The sequence below is a fragment of the Protopterus annectens genome, chromosome 8.part0 (assembly GCF_019279795.1).
Source record: "Protopterus annectens isolate FY-2018-M chromosome 8.part0, PAN1.0, whole genome shotgun sequence".
In the NCBI taxonomy this organism is placed as follows: Eukaryota; Metazoa; Chordata; order Ceratodontiformes; family Protopteridae; genus Protopterus; species Protopterus annectens.
Window position 1 is genome coordinate 1232964036 of NC_056741.1, and position 19346 is coordinate 1232983381.

Consider the following 19346-nt stretch of genomic DNA (forward strand, 5'->3'; position numbering starts at 1 on the left):
CAGCTGATTGTAAATAAAAAAAAAAAAACTAAACTCCTGCTTTTCACTCCCAAAACTATGAACCATCTAAAATCTTCCTTCTCTATCTCTTCCCTTAACAATATACCTATGTCTGTCGAGTCTCACACAAAGCTTCTGAGGGTCATCATAGATGACCAGCTCAAATGTGACCTACATGTCTCCAACAACATCAAGAAAAACACCAAAAACTTGAACTGTATAGAAACAAAAAATTTCTCTCCACCAGATCAAAAATCTGCCTTCCAAACTTATTCTATGGCTTGCAAATCCTCATTAATCTTCAAACCACTCTATTAAAATTAGAATCCACATACAAAAAAAAAAATTGCAAGATTCACCCCAGATCTAACTTACCACTCTCACCACTGTCTTGCCCTTAAAAACTTAAACTGGCTAGAATTTCCCCATCAACTGCTTCTCTCTCAGCTTCAGATCATACATTCTATACCGAACCAGCCCTCCTCCTGTCCTGACCTTGCCTGTCTTGTCTCCCTCTATATCCCTACAAAGTCTCTCTAAAGCTCTGAACAAGATCTTCTTCAGGTCTACAAACCAACAGCAAAATAGGGCAAAATCTATACAGCTATTCCCCTGTCCAATCATGAAATAAACTTCCTCTGGATATCAGGAATATTAATCACCCACACAATTTCAAGACTGCTATCAAAAACATTCTAAACAATACTTGGATCTGTCACTGTAATTACCCTCCATGGCTGCTCCACCTACAAGTCTCATCTTCTCTTTCACCAACCCCCCCCCCCCTTACTTCCTCTCATGTATACTCTCTGGCTGTACCTCATCTTTTCTGCTACTACTTGTTTAATGAAACATACAACTTACTCCTATCTGAGTTATACTAAAGTAAACCTCATATCAACCATTCCTATTCCTATAAGGGTATTCCTCATACATGTAACTGACCCACAATTACAGAGATTGTACTGCTTCATTCAGTTTTATAAGTTTGTATATAATTTCTATATGTAATTAATGAACATCATGATTTTTATCATTATATTTACTACTCTATATGTTTGTAATACTTATGGAGCTTTTCTCCTCAGGCCTCAGCTGAAAAAGAGCGTTGGCTCAGTTGGACTAACCTGGTCAACAAATGTCAAATAAATTATAATAAATAATTTCTTTCTGCTCCAAATATACATTGCTTAATATGACACTGTAAAGCCCATTCACCAAGGCCTAGTCTGCAGCACACAGTCATACAAAGAATTTCCCCACTGGTAAAAATAATGGCTTTACTGCTTTACAAACTAAATGATTCTACATAATTTCAGGAAATTTTCAGTACTATATGTTAGTCATATGATCGGTCTTTGGAAAATCTGTGCCTCGCTCTATCACACTGCATCAGTACAGGTTAAGCTGAGTAAAGCATGAAGTGTTTTTAAGCTCTCCATTCATTTACAGAGTCAAATATATTCTTTCAGATGCGAAAGACACCATACCACTGACAGAGAGAGACAGAGATCCAGAAATCAGCTGCACACAAGATGAGTTCCTCTATGTGGCAGAAGTGGGTCAAAATAAAATGTATTTTTAAATTACTAGTATTTAGACTGACATGGATTCTCCCTGCCTCTTGGTGAAATATTTGGCAGTTACATTTATTTACTTAGGTAGTAGAACCACCATAATTCTCTTATAAGACACTGCTAGAGTATAACTGCACTGTGACCCAGAAGCCTCACACTTAATTTCATGGAAAGTATGCAACTCACCTCAAAAAATTACTCATCTTTCTCAACACCCAGGAAAGGAGTCCATTGTGTACAAAAGGTAGAGTTTTTCAAAAGCCAAAAACTAGAAATTGACTTACCTGGGTGGTTGCCCTTCTGCTGCGATCAACTGAATCAAGCAGAGGAAATGCCTCCCTAAGCATTTCAATGGTGATGCTACGTCTGAATCCCCGACTAGAGAGACAGTCTTCATTAAGGAATATAAACAACAGGGGGCATGATCTGCACAAGTGTAAAATGAAACTGAGATAGCTAAGACAATAACAGTTTAATGTATGCTTGTCAGTGCATGCCTAATTTACGTCTTTACTGAAATTAATAAGGAAATGCCTTCTAAACCCAAAATGCTTTTTCTGTTTGTTAACCTTAATTAAGCATCACACAGAATGGAGGGGAATTGTTCCATCACCAAATTCCAATTTCTTCTCCTTTCAACTCCATATGACACTTCAGGGATGAAAGATACAACACTCTTACATTTCCGTTTTACAGTTATTTTACTTATTATCTGCCTTTTGCCCTTCCAGAAAAATTTATAGTAAATTCACTTGTAAAGCCCTTGAATTCAGTTCCTGTACCTATTTTTTCCAGTTGTTAGTATGCTAATCAGTGAAACTGAAATGGAAATATTTATAGATGACTTGACTATGCCAACTTCAGAGGAAGATGAAGCTCAAGAATTATGAGCTAAGATAGGAAGAGAAGAGATAAAAATGTTGATGTATAATCAATCAACATGGAAGTCCCCATAAAGAGATGATATCCTTATGAAAGTTTGGAAGTTAGGAAGAAAAAAGTGACAACACTCTGGAAAGTTTTGTTAACGATATTTTAAAAGGAGGGATGGTGTTAACATTTTGGAATAAAACTCTAGTGACTGTATTACCCAAAGAGAGAAAGGACCATTCAGACCCAACTTTATATAAACCAATTTCAATTTTAAACCATGATTATTAAGGGTTTATGTCTATACTATGCAAAAGAATAGCAAAAGTATTGTCAAAATTGATAGATATGGATGAGTGAGGTTTTGTGGAGGAAAGGCAAATATTTGACAATTTAATAAAACAATGATGATTCAGAATGAAGCAGAGTGTATGATGATGGTGCTATTATTGGTGGGTCTTGATGCAGAGAAGGCATTCAAGAGTCAGCTGGAATTTTATGAGCAAGGCAATTGTTGCATTTGCATTCCCTGATAGAATGACAGAGCTGATCATCAAGATATATGAAGGAACAAAGGCAAGAATTACAGTAGGAGGGCTCCTCTCCAACAAGCTGTGCTTGAGCAGAGGACCAGACTGATATAAATGAAATGGTAATCAAGGAAAGGGAGCTTTATTCACAGGTGACATCATATTGTGCATGATAAATCCAGGAAAGGGTATTTCAGTATTGTGGAACATTTTATAACAGTTTCACGTCTTTTAAGAATATAAAATAAATAAAGATAAAACAAAAGCTATAGTGGTAAACTATGGACCCACACATGAATTTGTTCAGCAATACACGCATTTATGTGGGGATGGTAACATGAAGTATTTAGGCTTATGGATTAAAAATATTCTATTGTGCCAGCTAACGAGTTTAGGGAAAAAATTAAAGATAATACAAAAAAAATGAGAAGTTGTATGCTGTTGACATTGGATATGGATAGTAAGATACAAGCAGTGAAAACATTTCTAGTCTCTTTAGTTTTATATACTGGTCAGGCATATTTTATCAATCACAGGAGAAGTTGTAGACTATATGAAAAGATACCCATACTGCAGTGGTGCAAAGGAGAAATTTAATAAAAACACGCACTTATTTCAAACAAAACAAAGAAATCATAAAAGATGAGTGCTTTCTTACCAGTCTATGTACTTCATCAGATCTACATTAAAATAGCACTCATGCACTTAAATAGTATTAACAATTAATGCTGTAGATCACGTGACTTTAAAATAGGTTTTAGGAGAATGACCTCATTTAACCCCTTACTGCCTGTGGCTTGTAAAAGCAACATCCACTTTACTTCCTGACATTCAGTTCTAGTAACTATGTCCCCTCCTCTAGCATTTGGCTGACATATTTCTAAAACTAGAAATTTAAAATGATGGGCATTCCCTGCTAAAGCTACATGCTTAGTAAGGGCATTTGTATTATCATTTCTCTGTATACTATACAGATGTTCATGTATCCGGTCCCTCAAACATCTATTTGTTTTTCTCACATAAAACATTTTACATAGTTCATATGAGGCTAAATATACTATATTACAGGTATCACAATCTGCACATACCTTGAGCTCAAAGACACGCTCAGTTACTGGATGTACGAACATATCATTTCTATTAATCTATGTACACATAGTACAGTGATGGCAAGGGAAAGTTCCCAGCCTGTCAGCACCCAAATAATGAACTCTATTTCTAGCTGGTTTAGTTGATTTATAACAGAGCATTCTTTTCAAAGATCTCTGATTCTTAAACGTAAACTGTGGTAGTTTGACCAATATCTCTCTACATTTCATATCAGATTGTAACACTCTCCAGTGTTTTTTAATAACGTCACAAATATCAGACAAATTACTAGAAAAAGTAAGACACATTCTTGTCCTGCTCAACAAATTGATTGTCCTATTATCTATCAGCAGATTCAATTTCAGAGTTTAAATAAGACTTAGAATGGGTGTCTTGAAAAGAGACAACCTCATTCTGTACTTCAGATATGTCATCCTGTTTATAACCCCTATCTTTCAAATTACATGATACCACTTCAAAGGACTCATACATGTGACTATCTTTTGTGTGTAACCTAGCGGCCCTATAAAACTGTCCCTTTAATACATTTCTTTTTACAAACTTCGGGTGTATGCTTTTTGCATGCAGTATGTTATTGGTTCTACAAGGTTTGCTATACATTCATGTTTCTATCCCATCAGGGGTCAAAAAAACCTGTACATCCAGGAAAGAAACCATTTCATTTGATGAGGTAAAGGTTGAACTTCAAAAAATTTGTGCTGGCATTAAGATACTCCACAAACTCACACAATGAACTGTTGTCATTACCCCAAATGAAAAACACATTGTCTACAAAACGACCATAATGTAGGATGAACCCTGAGAAAATATTATTCTTATTAAACAGATAGACTCCCACTGGGCCATGACCATATTAGTACAGCTATTGGCACAAACCGTGCCCATAGCTACGCCAGTACGTTGTACATAAAAAGAGTCCTCAATCATGAACAAGTTATGCTCTAAAATAATATTCAAAAGGGAACAGACCAATTAATCTTATTAGTACTATAAGCACTATGATGACTTAAGAAAACTCTGACAAAATCGACCCCTGTGTCATTGGAAATGAAAGTAAAATGTGAGGGTCTATATCACTTTGATGAAACGGCAGAAGTTCAAACACCATATGTTCGAACTTCTAACCATGAAGTGCAAAACCATCGAAGGCTTAGAACAGTGATTTTTTTTCCCAGGGAAAAAAATCGCTGTTCCAAGAAAACACACACAACACAAGCACACCAAAACAACAGCAATCCACACACATACACTTAAAATCCTACATCTAACCCTACACTAAACTGTACATACACTATTATCTATCCACTTACCTTAACCCTAACCCTAAGGTCCGTCACTATCGCGCACTCACCTGACCCGCTCCCTAACCCTAACTCACCTATCCCGCCCTAACCCTAACGTCTGTCACGATCGCACACACACCTCACCCGCGTCCTAACCCTAACTCACCTATCCTGCCCTAACCCTAAAGTCTGTCACTATCATACACCCACCCCACCCACGCCCTAAACCTAACTCACCTAACCTGTGCCCTAACCCTAACGTCCGCACAATCGCACACATACCTGAACCCAACCTGTAACTTTTCACCACAGTGCTGAAAATTGCGAAGCCACAGAAACGGCCCACCAAATTATTTTCCTGGGAAAGAATTCAGTGTTCCGCGGCTTCGCGATAATCAGTTTTCAAACTTCACAGTTCGAACATATGGTGTTCGAACTGCTAAAGTTTCAATGAACTGATAGTAATCCAAAAGTGATACCACGTCCATAGTGACAAGTAGCACATCACTCTTAAATTCTTTTAACCTCCATTCATTGAGTCTTTGTAAAAAATATTTTGTATCTTTCAAAATATACTCAATTCTATTAAGTATAGAATGAGTATGTTTCTTCACATATATGGAGAGTGCCTCAGTTGCCCAACCCTTACCAGACACAATAGGTCGCATGGATGGATCAGTGGGGTTTTTATGTAGTTTTGGGAGCCCATGGATTTGTGGTACAACTGGGTATTCTGCTAACAAATAATCATAGAGCTGTTTATCGATGGTTCCTTCCATCAACAGATCTTCAACACACTGTTGCACTCTAGTCATTAACTTTTGTGCCTGTGGCTCTGTGAGTGGCAGGTAAGTATTAGTATCACTAAGCATATTACACATAATCTGTGAGTAGTGAGCAGTAACAAAAAACACAATCCCTCCTTCCTTATCAGCTGGCCTAAAACAAAGAGCATCAGATGACACTAATTCCATTAGGGCAGAAAACTCAGTTCTACTAAGATTTTTAAAACGAAAATGCCTCTTATTCAGAAAATATTCATAAATATCATCTTGACATAGCTTGTAAAAGGCTTCCACCAAAGGTGGATTCACAGGTATGAACATACTAGGTTTCTTAAAATGGAAAACATTACCAACGGTATTGCCATAATACAATCTCAAGGACAAACTACAAACAAATAAATGCAGATCATTTAAAGTGTCTGTAAGATTAGAACAGCCGGTAGGTATGAAATTGAGACCATAGCTTAATACCTTTAGCTACTATGGACTTAGTGCCATGCTTGATAAATTAAACACTAAGTTCTGCGTATCTGTTCCACACTACTTGCTCCATCTCTGGTGACCCCAAATTCTGCCTCTTCTTGTGAAAGTGAGTACGACTCGCCGAACGCCCTATCTCTTTCGGCTTTAACAGTTGTGGTGCTGCTAGTCATAAAAAAAGGTGTACTGAAAGTAGATGCGTTACCCCCATCACTGTTATTACAACTTTTTAACACTTCTATCCCAAATGAAACAGGATCATATGGTAAAGGCTCCGTTGTATCTACAGACCACACAAGCAAATCTTTAGAGCATGTCCTCATTTCAGCTGTATTTAGCAGCGCATGCTCCTGAGAAGGAACATCAGATTCAAATCTGCTGTGCCTCACTACCAATGGAAACAGTACTTTTAACAGTACCTGCATAAAAAGAATTCTGATTGTCTGCCTTTTCATCAATCCAGGAAAAAATAGGCCCTGTAGTAAAATCTTTAATGTCACGGAACAGTTTCTTTTTCTTGGTCTTAATTAGATGTTTCTCATACAAGTCCACATCAGAAAAAAGTTCATCCAGTTTGTGTTTATAGCTGAAATAGTCTATATTGCTGTTAATATTAAAAACATCTTCAGAAATGCTTTTACGTAGCTGTTCTTCAATGGGTGTAAAATATTTTATTAACAGTCTTAAGTAACCAGCCCTGACTTCAAGGTTATACATTTGCCATTCTTTCAATAAATCAGGAAGAGAATTACTGTAGGTAGGCATTTTACAGATCCTAAGACCTTTCGGTATTACTTTATGCCGTAGGCAGGCATCAAAATGCAGCCTTTGCCACTGCAGCCTCTTGCACCTGTAAAGATTGTTCTCAGTGGAACACAACAGTTGTAAAAACTCATCGTAGTTTTCTGGTCTCACCTCATGTGCATGTGTACTCGAGACAGTAGTATCCATAAACAACAAAGGATTTCTTTCCAAAGTAAGTAGACAATCAAGGTGTCCCATAAAAGAGGCTATAATTAACAAAGAGATGAAAGAATTTATTGGTGAGGGAAAGCAGGCAAGAGTTAAATGGATTAAGTTGTTCCTTCGCATTGAACAAGGTGTTTTAGGATTATCCAATCTGATGGGATACTTCAGAGCTATGCAATTAAAGCTCATATATAGAGAACACTAAATATAGCACAATTAGTCACGCTAATGACAAATCAATAAATAAAGGATCTCTACACTTTAAACTACTAAATCTCAGAACTTTTTTATATCTGTCAGCTAGACTCTTTGAAAAAAAGCTCTTCTTGTTACCTAAGGCACTATTCACAAACAACGGCCACTGTTACAGTCCTAAAAATAACTTACTATACTAAACATACCTCTCTTCCATTGCTGCCTCACTTGGCAGTCTCTCACAACACATCTAAAAGAATACCCACTACTTCAAATTTGGAAGAAAAATATTGTTGTAATTCACTTAAAAAATTAATAAAACAACAGGTTTTTCATCAACATGCATTTTCTGAACAATAAGAATTTGGAAACTGTAATATCTGCCATCATTGACCGATTGTAATCATTAGTGATTTACTAGAAATTCAAAACTTTTACAAGGGACAGGGAAATATATATGGACAGCAGACAGGCATGGACAGCAGGCAAAATGAAGTATTCCTCTGTAGAATTAATGACTTTAAAAGCTGTTAGACAGTTCAAAATAACAATCTTTCTGTTTGAAGATGTGGCAAAATGAAGTTCTAACAGATTTTAAAAGTTGTTTAATCTTCAGCCATTGTTCTTGCTGGCAGGCAATATTCAATGTTAGTCCACATTGAGAGACTCAATCGTAGCAGCACTTAGGTGTGATTAACAAGTTTTTGTTAAGCATCCCTAAATGCTGTTAAGTCTGGATCTTGCACTAGGGAAGCTCTTAACAAGTTTCTCTTTTTCCTGATTTTGGAGTGCAATAGTGGCACTCAATGCATTACAAATAAGTTCCTAGTAAAGTGCAATGTACTTGGCATACAGAGTAATAACGCAGATGTCACACTATAGTAAACAGCTGTTTATCGCACTGTAATAAACAGTTATTTACTATGGAATGATCACTTTATTGCATCTTCTACTTTACAGCTGCACAAACTATTCAAAATGTTTTCTTTCCAGCACTAATAACATACAAACTCATTGTATAAGAAGGCTACCATTGAAGTGATTCACTCACCCATAGTTTTCTCACTAAACGTGATCAATCCACAGGTAGGCAACTATTTATTATAGCTTTACATCTGTTGCACTGTATCATGCCGAGCATTATACACTTTATTAGGAATCTTATCTTATTCCATCTTACTTTTGTTACTTTTACTTGCATATACCTGCATTTCTTTTTAACTAATTGTCAGAGTGACTGTGCTGAATTCTGGTTACTTTGTAATAAAATCTGCTGCATACTACAGAAAAACATGTCTATCCACTACACAGAGGATTATGAGTAGTTTGCCAGTCATACCTGCTTATTATGTGTTTGAGACGTAGTGGATGCTCCATGTAATACTGGTTACAGAAAAAAATTGCTAAGTTTTTTTTTTACTTTAAAAGCTGTAAAGCACTTAGTGAGTGCTAGATAATGAAGTGTAGTAGGAGACATGTGACTTGTTTTGTTTTTTGATTGGTCAGTTTGTATTTTAAGTATTTACACACTTTCACTGTTGTTTTATGGCCTGGAGAAGCAGCTATCAGCTGTGAAAGTGCTTACCTTCTTTTATTGGGTTTTATTGTTTTTATATTAAAAGTTTTACATGTTCCAGCTGTGGTGGTCCAGTTTGTTCTATGTTGTTTACATTGTGTTTTTGTACTTTCTCGACCTTTGCTCACTAGGACTACCTGTGCTTACTGTTCATTTAACGACTGCTGTCAGAAAGACAGTGTAACTCAGTCTCTTACATTTACACTCACCTTCCATGACTCTCAACTGTCCAGATTTTTGCTATATATATATATATATATATATATATATATATATATATATATATATAGCCTGCTCCTCATAAAATCTGTGGTTTTCTGACAAATCACTGAGGTCTGAAGTCACCAAATAATGCCATACATTTGAGTTTCAGACTTCGGATCCTTCAGAAAATTCAAGCAAAAACAAATCCTATTATTTTAGCAACTTTATAAGTTCATAAGAGGAAGTCAGGGACCCACTACCAGCACATGCAGCAGGGAGAAACAAACGGTCACTGTCATTAGCTGGTTAGTACTGTCAGATTTGACTGCCTAGTGTGAGACCTGACCTTAACAAGTTAAGCAGGGGGTGCTTAACTGATTGCTTTCTACAAGAATATAGTCATCAGGAAGGCAAAGTTCCTGAGCATCCTGTAAGAGTCTACTTGTCTTTACAGGAGACTTCCCTGTACTCATGAAATGAGTATACTTGTCGCTGTTTTCAAAGTCTAATTTCTGAAGTCATGTTAATAGTACATACATACACAAAACTAAGGCATCGACTAGCTGACATGATTTGCTAATCATGGCATGAAATGGTCAGCTTCGGATGTGTATAGATAGAGTTAAAGAGTGTTTACAAAAAAGTCATGAAAAAACACGCATGTTCACATTAATAATGGAAAAACAGAGAGTAATACTATTGTGATATATGCATGTAGTGGGTATTAGTAAAAATGACATTAAAATATGGTGGGTAATGTGCACATGTTTTGAGGTACAAGTGCTCTTTGGGTAAAGGTGTTATGACTATTACCAATATTTTCATAACTGTACTGATTTCATAAAAGCTGTGTGTTCTACAGGTGAACAAATGGTGCTATTGTATATGAAAAATTAAGGTATACAATAATGCTACTAATACTTGCCATCTAAATATTTTACATTTTTTGTAACTCACACCATTTACCAGATATTATAAATCTAACAAAGTATACTTTCAGATGAGGATTTTAGAAAAAAGCTCTCTGGAAGCAAGTAGTTTCTTGGCTTAGAAGATATCAGGAAGCAAAGTTAAATTAGCCTCATGATGCTCAGGATTAAATGAGTTAACATTTACTAGGATTGGGTCTTGCTTAAAGATTTATCATTTGTTGGATATCAGAGTGTAATCTCCATGCTACTTGCACCACAAACTGTTTATCTCAACTTCTGCATCATCAGAAGGAAGAGCTGGATAATGTGGCTTCAGGAAGCAACTGGACAATTGCTCAGCACACAGTAAACAGAAGGACAGGTTTATTAAACTTAATAAATGTAGGTCCATTGTAGTAACTAAAGTAAAGACTACACATTTTTGAACCAGAAAGCCCATTTTATATAATGAGGGCATACTTATGCCAAAAATGAGATGGTAAAAATCTTTGCACATGATCTTTAAGGAGACTAACAACAACCATAAAGAATATTATATTTCTAAAGTAGCAGGAAGTATTCCAAGAACTAAGCCAACATGGGAATGGAAAAAGAGGATTGTACCAATAAGGATGAGTGCAAGTAGGAATACAAGAATAGTCAAGATGGTGCTGGATGGCATTGGAGAAAAATCAGAAAAGGAACCAAAAAGTACTGAGAGCAAGTAACTATGGAGAGAAAGGTAATAAGAGTGGGATGAGGCCAGGCAGAAATATGGGTTGGACACTACCTTCCCTACCAGGTACTGATAACAGTCCAGGCTAAGAGAGTGGGTTAACCATATGCTATGTGAAAGACTAGCTCTGGTTGAGGTTTCATTTGAGTCTAGAACAGACGCTGCAGTTTAAAAAGGGATAGTTAGTAGGGGATATAAAATAATGCATAATAACTATAAAATCAGTTTGAAAAAGACAATGAAAAGGTATTAATAAAAGGAACAGTATGAAGACAGTTGGATATCTTCCAAGTATGCAATAAAGTTCAGAAGGTTTTAAGATTTTTACATGGAAGTGTTTGCATAGATATTTAGAACTCCATGCAGAGTCAAAGAATTTTTCATCAGACAGTCAGCAAATTTTGGAGGTGTGCTGGACAAGGAAAAAGGTAACTGAGAACATATTTTTAGGAGTGTAATGAGCTGGCAGATTTAAAACATTTCTTAGACTATACTTTATCTGATTGTAACTAAGAAAACAGTTCTATTGAGCTGCGATACAAAACGTGAACAGTCTTACATAATAAGGTCTTACTAAATTTAATGCTTTTGGCTGCCAAAAAAGCAATTACTAGAAACAAGAAATCAAAATGTAAACCAACAATAACTGAAATATTGAGTATTATAATTAAGATAAAAGAACTAGAGGACAGATCTTTAGAAAAGAGAAGGAACAAATTACAAAATAATGTTCAAGAGAAGAAATGAAATTTATATAATGTTGGAGTGAATGATAATTGTTAAGAAGAAAACATCTGTATAATGCATAAAAATAATGCAATGTTTACATTGGTTTGCTTTCTTTTCTATAATATATATGTGCCCATGTCATTGCTCAAAATGTGTGAATGTAATAAAGTATTTAAAAATATTATACAATAATTCTGTGATCTACTTCAAAATATTAAAGTACCAAAAAATAGTCTTAAAAATGTTAATCCCAAAAGATCTTACATCAAAATTCTGAAAAACAAACAAAAACAAAACAAAACAAAACAAAACAAAAAAAGTTACTAATGCTTTTTTTGCAGGGAGTCAAGCTCCTCCTACACCCCCTACTAATTATAAATACCAACTTTGAGATTGCACAACAGGAGGGTGAGGGTAAATCCCCACTCCCTGCTGTTCTGTGACCTCCCACACAGTAGTCTCATCAAAGATGGCCATTTTTCTGAATTTTCTCTGATGTACAGTGATCTCAGAGTTAGTATGTATAAGTTTGGAGGGGGCTTACCCTGAACGTTGGGGTGCAGAGGAGCATGCTCCCCTTCAAAAAAGAAGTTCAAAGGAAAAGAGTAATTATTGAGATTTATTCTTCTCCTGCAGTTTGACCTTTTATTTTCCCAGCATGTTGGCACTTGACATTTGGAGTGTTGACATTTCAAAAGGGAGCTGTTGGGTTACTATAGACAGTTCAAGAGGCTACACAGTGGAAAAGGACACTTTGGTACAAGTTGAAGCCCAAATAAAGAGATCTGGGGAGATTAGGGGACGGAAAGACTAGACTACAAAGAAAGCTGATGAAACTAGGCTCTAGGGGAGAGAAGGGATAGAAGGGACAAAATCCTTTCACATAGAGGACTTGGAAAGAAGAAAACTCAGGAGAAGATTGGTGAGCGATGAAGGGGTCAGTTTTCTAGAAACTTAAAGGAATAGATTTAACTTTGACTTCCTTGGCCCATTAGAAAGTACCTCTGTCAAAAACAGATTGAAATCACACACAGTAAACCAGAAGAAAAAAAATGTAAATATTTTTTTTTTTGCAGAAGGGGACAAGCTTGCTGAACTTCTGCATCTCCGGATCTTTAAATATACTAACTCCAAGATCACAAATCACTGGGGATAAGGAGAAACTTCCTTACCCGCAATGTTACACAGTCTTCGTTTAATCATTGTGTAGTTTTGAATGAAACACGAGAATCAGCATATACATTGTCACATACATAGCTGTTTATATGAAAGGCAGGATCTGGGGGGGGGGGTTGCAGAGAACCAAGGAGAGAGAGGCACACAAGTAAGGACATGTACAATGTGAAACTGAACAATGGAAACACTGGCCTCTCTGGCAGAAGGAGAAAGTACTGGAGAGACACAGACCCTAAGGACTGTAGGGAGTAATATCAAGTATCAAAGACTTTGCTTCAGGAATTATTGACCAGAAAAGGACTAAAGAACAACGAACATTATTGTCTTCTATGAGATGATTTGAGTTGACATGGTTTAGTATAGCAATTACTCCAATAGGAGGTACAGCACATTTGTAATATTGCACACTAATGAAGTACACTGATACAGCAGAGTCTCCATTCGTTGTTTCTATGAGCTGCTCCGAGTTTGGCAACCTAGCCAGAGACCGGGAGTGAATCCAGTCTAAATCCAATGCATCCTCTGAGAACAACAAAAGAATAAGTATTTTTTAAGCTTGCTTTGTACTTGTTGAACTGTATTTTACTGTTTTGCTGTTTCATGTTTTTGCTATTGTAGCTGCTTTGATTGTTTTTTGTTCTGCACTTCGCATCCAATACTTCTGTATATCCTTAGCATAGACTAGATTCAGATCTGCTGAATCTAGGCTATTTGGAAGAACTGGGCAGTAAAACCAGCCATCCCACATTTGGAGGGCCCTTCTGCACCCTTGTGACAGAGCTGTACAGCACAGTTCCCCTCTGAGTTGGGGATTGTTGGAATAGGGCTCAGTTTCCAGGCTATACTATTGGCTAGTTTGTATTAGAACTGTTTTACCTCGCTTCTATCTAAGCACTGTGTTTACGTGTAGCTGTGCACAGTGCAATGTGGTTTGGCATTGCAGTGAACAGACGCAAATGATTAGTAACTAAATTTTCCCTTGATATCTTCTACTAAACCATCCTTAGTGCCACATACCCTCCATGTGCAACACAGCTATGCATTGCTATCCAACGAGCAGCTCAGCTGCACATTCCGAGACATGGACGCAGCCTTCCACCATTACCCTTCCACATAATAACTGCCCTTTGCTTGTGAGACTAGCAAAGGGCAGTTATTTTGTGGAAGGCTGTGTCCATGCCTCAGAATGTGCAACTCAGCTGCACATTCCGAGGCATGGATGCAGCCTTCCACCATTACCCTTCCACATAATAACTGCCCTTTGCTAGTCTCACAAGCAAATCAATTTAGCCCATTCCCCATCAGTCATTACAACATACACCTACTCTAAGGGAAGTACTGCTCCCCATCATTTCTCCAGCCAATCTGATTGACACGGACATCCTGAAGCAATGCAGCTATTGCCTCATGCATACTGACAGCCACTTGCTTCTAAAGCAGGCAAATGCAATATGTAAGAGATGGAACTATGCCATGAAATTAGAATCAGTCCTCTCACAAAACAACAAACAAGACATACAATAAGTTGTCAGCACACACACCTTCTCTCTAAAACAAGAGAAGGTTAAGACACATAAACCCACATATGCGAAGGCACTCATTAAGAGCCTACCAAAAGACCAGATACCTCCCAAAACCAAACAATATACACATACAGACACACAAACAGAACCCACCATCACGCATAACAACAGATATACCAGTGTCTCAACAATTAAGTCCATAAGACATAACACCTTAAAACCAAATGTACTGGTTTATAGGCGACTCAGTAGTGAGACACACAGATGTCTGCCTCACCAGGTTAAACAAGGAGAAGGTCACGGTCAGCTGCCTATCAGGTGCCAGGATCCATCAACTCACACATGCACTCAAGTTGCTCAGCAACAATTACCATTATGACTCTGTCATAGTACATGTTGATGTGAATGACTTGAGATGACCCCTCTGGACAATATGAAGACAGACATGTCTGAACTCTCAGATTATGTGTTCCAGGCAGGTATGTCCCTAGCCCTAAGCAGCATTTTACCTTCACAGAGGATGATGCCCTAATACAGACAAAAAATAATTGATTTCAATAACTGGCTTAGCTTTTGGTGCCACTCCACTGGGATCCAGTATCTGTCTGCCTGGGAGGACATGGGCAACAGTCCATGCTGCTTTGCCAGAGATGGCCTTCACCTGTCTCCTCAAGGCTTTCGGATACTGGCAAACACCCTTACCTCCCCCATGGTGCCTTTTTTAGGCAACATCCAAACAACAACATTTCTGATGTAAAGAAAACTCATACTCAAGGTCATGCTGCTTAATGCTAGGAGCCTAAACATTAAACTCTACTTCCTGAAAGAACTCCTCACCCTGGAAGATGCTGACATGTGTGCAGTCGCAGAGACTTGGTTCAAGGCCACTGGAAGTACCATGGCTGTACAAGGGTACAATGCCTTTCACACATTCAGACCCCAAATCAAGGGTGAAAAAATAAAGGTGGAGGTGTATCCATCTTCATTAAATCCAAATATACCTTGAGACTGGTAAAACAGTATGACTCCCTTGAGCTACTCCAGGTCCAAATAACTATAGGAAAAATACCCTTCCACCTCATCGTTAGCTACAGGTCCCCCATCATGAACCAGATGAAGCACACCACCTACCTGGACATGCTAGAGTCCCTTAGCAAACAGCCTAACAACTTGGTCATGGGAGATTATGACTATCCTTCCATAGATTGGGTGACCTACATGAGCACAAACATGATCACTACAAGGTTCCTGGACTTTGTTAATTCAAATGTCCTGGAATAGTTGGTCTGCACCCACTACAAGGGGATCAAATGTTCTAGACCTAGTGTTCACCAACATGGGAGGTACTACTGTTGCCCTCCTTGGTAAGGTCTGACCGTAAATCTATCTTGTTTAAAGTAAAATTCAAACCTGATCCCCCCCCCGCCCCAGGAGTAAGAAAACTAAATAATGTTTCCAAAGCTAACTATTGCCTACTAAGAGATGGCATAAAAAGTTTCAAAGCCCCTGCCAGCGTAAATAACAATGTCCCCTTTGCAGAAGAATACACAATTACCCTATATAACCACATAAACAAATGCACTGGCTCAGCTGTACCAACCAGGAACAAAACCAAGTCTACCTGAAAAAACAAGCATCCCTTATGGACTGATACCATAAATAAGTTATACAGCAAAAGAAAGAAACTTATATCTAAGAAGAGGAGGGAGCAAACTCAACAGAGGAAGAACACCCTCCACAGCTTGAACAAGCAAATCGGATATCTTGTTAGGTCCACCACAATTGCAAGGCATTTTTTAGTTACATCCAAAACCTAAAGGGGAATGCCCAGCTATGTGCCAAACTTATAGTGGCTGGCACCACTTACACAGAACCTGAGGAAATTGTTAACCTGCTAGCTGACAGATTTAGCAATAACTTCACCTCCCTGTCCCTATCTGTCATACCTCAAAGCATTCCTGACACCAGTTTTATACCGAGTATCTTCAAAGAACAGGTCATATAAGGCTAAAAACACAGCCTCTATGGGACCAGTTAATATCCCGGGCTGATTACTAACCAATCTAAAACAAGACCTAGCAGATCCATTCGGAACACTGTTTAACCACAGCCTGAGATCAGGCTTTGTCCTCTCAGAGTGGAGGACACCAACAGTAATCCCCTTACACAAAGGGAGTCCATCAACTGAACCTGGGAATTACTGACCCATAAGTCTAACTAGCCTCATCTGCAAGGCCATAGAAAGAATCATCATGGATCTCATCCACAAGGACACAGGTGACCTTCAAACTCCTGACCTGACCCAGTTTGGTTTCATCAAGGATAGATCTTGCTTATTAAACCTGGTGGACTTCTTTGAGAATGTCCCCAAAGCCCTGGATGTGGCCAAAACAGTACATACCAGTTATCCGGATTTGGCCAAGGTTTTTGACACAATTCCCCATTTAGGCATCAACCCTTCCACCTGGGGATTAACCCATATATTACTAGATGGGTACCAAACTGGCTCACTGACAGAACACACACTGTCAAAGCTGAGGAGTCCACCTCCACCAATAGACAGTTACCAGTGGAGTACCGCAGGTCACACAAGCTCAAACTGTTGCTGGCCTCCTGACCCCAAGCTTACTAATTAAACCTGAACTGCCTGTGGCGCAAGCAGACCTGAAAGAAAATGAGTGATATAAGCCTTTCATATTAAACTAGTTTACTGTGCTTTGAGCTGCATACGAACAGTATTCTGAATCACAATTTCAGATAGTTTAAACTTACTAAACTTTACATCTAGGTACCCTCCACTGAAGTATACAGAAATGACTACTCCCCTCTTCTTTACCATGAAACTGAACCAGGTGCACTTACATTTTTGATTCTAGAACAGTGGTTTTGATTGTACAGTATCCACACACACACACGCATGCACACACACACTTCCTTTCATTTCTTACTTAGCACGTGTCACTGTTGCCTAACCATACAGATGAGTACAATAGAAATCCTTATAATACTGCAAAGCACTTTATACAGTACAGAAAAGTTACTCCCTCAATGTAGAATGACCGGTGACAAAAGGTAAGTCACCAGCTTCTCTTTTCTACCGCCTTCTTCTTTACCATTCTTAATCAATACACTGTAGCTTTATGTTACAAAAAATTTTAGTTTCTTCTCAGATTTATTGTTCCATCTTTTTGTTGATCAGTGAATATTTTTATAATGATTTCATACTTCAGAAATGTTTTGTTGTCCTTTCCTTGCAAATATGCACTGGTAACAAGAACTCATAGCATGCTGTCATCACAAAAAATAAAATAAGCTACACTTACTACATTGATTATATACCAGTTTGGAATTTAAGAATTGAACAAGCTTATTTCACTTTTAGGGTAGCTTAGACTGTTTCTTGTTGGCATGTACCAATCCTACTGTCTAGAGACTAGAAAAGATCCCTTAACTCATTCAAATGCATTTTAAAACTAGAAAGATATTAGAATATATACAGACAGGCAGAAAAAAACACAATGGAAGTACAGCCCTGAAAAATGCATCTGCTGTGAACAAGGTAATGATCTCATTGCTTTGCAAACATACCCCACACTATCTTTCCATATACAGTTGTTGTACTTGACTTCTTTCTTTTATAAAAGTTTTGCTATTCATATATAATATAATTGACATTTTGGAATGCTACTCAGTCACAAAAGTGTAATAATTTTAGATGTATCTGTCACCTGACATAGAATGCCATTTCCTTTTTAACCTTATGTATATTTTAAGTCACATGGCTTACACTGATGTGTTGAGTGACTTGAATAATCATTTGTCTTCTGCTTCAAAGTTATATTTTGCATTTATATTATCAGCAGGATATAAAGAGAAAAACCTGACTGGGGGTTGGGTAGAGAAGAAGGCAGACTACATCTGAAATTTCTGTACTGTATGACAGCTGCACAAGGAACTCAGAGAGGCAGAATGATGTCACCGACGGAGACACTGCAATATGGCAGAAAACACTGGTTTATACCGGCTCCAGCCTGGCTCATTCTGGAGCACACTCATGGGTGGTGGGAGGGGGATTATCTTTCCACACAAGCTCTAGTCAGCGCAGAGAGTTTAGAAAATTACCCAGTGTTCTGTCATAGCGCCTTTGCAAAGTGCAACAATAAATTCCTCTACAGCATTCAGCTGCTGTAACTCTGTGGACACAAGAAAGGTGAAATGATGCTACTTGGTTTTGCTGGAAAAAGTTCGCTGTCTTTGTTTATCCATTATTTCTCAGATTTCTGGTCTACTTGCTGTTTTCATTAGGTATCTCTTTGGGAATAATCTGTGTGCATACCCTGACTCTTCATTGTGCAGACTTGCAATATGCAATACTGCAGCTGCTTTGATTTGTTCATTTCTTCTGGGTCACAAATTGCATTATGTCTCTAAATGACTCACTCTTATTTGCATATAAGTCCCTTCTTCTCTGCTGAGCAAGCAATGTACAATAAAGCTTCCAGGCAGCTACAACAGGAGGGTGAATCTGTTTTACTATGAGTAATATGTCTTTTACAAAATGTAGCAATCCAGAACAAAAATGTATTTTATTTATTTATATTTGTTAACTGGATGGGTAAGGGTACCTGGTCCAGGGGCCCTTTTGAGCCATAACCCAGGCATAATAGCAGAGTGTGCAAAATTACAAAATTT

General features: G+C 37.8%; 1 protein-coding gene across 2 annotated transcripts in view; it reads right to left on the minus strand.

The window, feature by feature from the left end:
• The window catches only part of LOC122809327 (haloacid dehalogenase-like hydrolase domain-containing 5), a 599749-nt gene that overhangs the window by 195099 nt on the left and 385304 nt on the right, over nucleotides 1-19346 (minus strand). For both annotated transcript variants that reach the window (XM_044080729.1, XM_044080727.1), the window contains exon 4: nucleotides 1862-1955. In XM_044080729.1, coding sequence (XP_043936664.1) covers nucleotides 1862-1955 — 94 coding nt within the window. The remainder of the gene's footprint in view (nucleotides 1-1861; nucleotides 1956-19346) is intronic.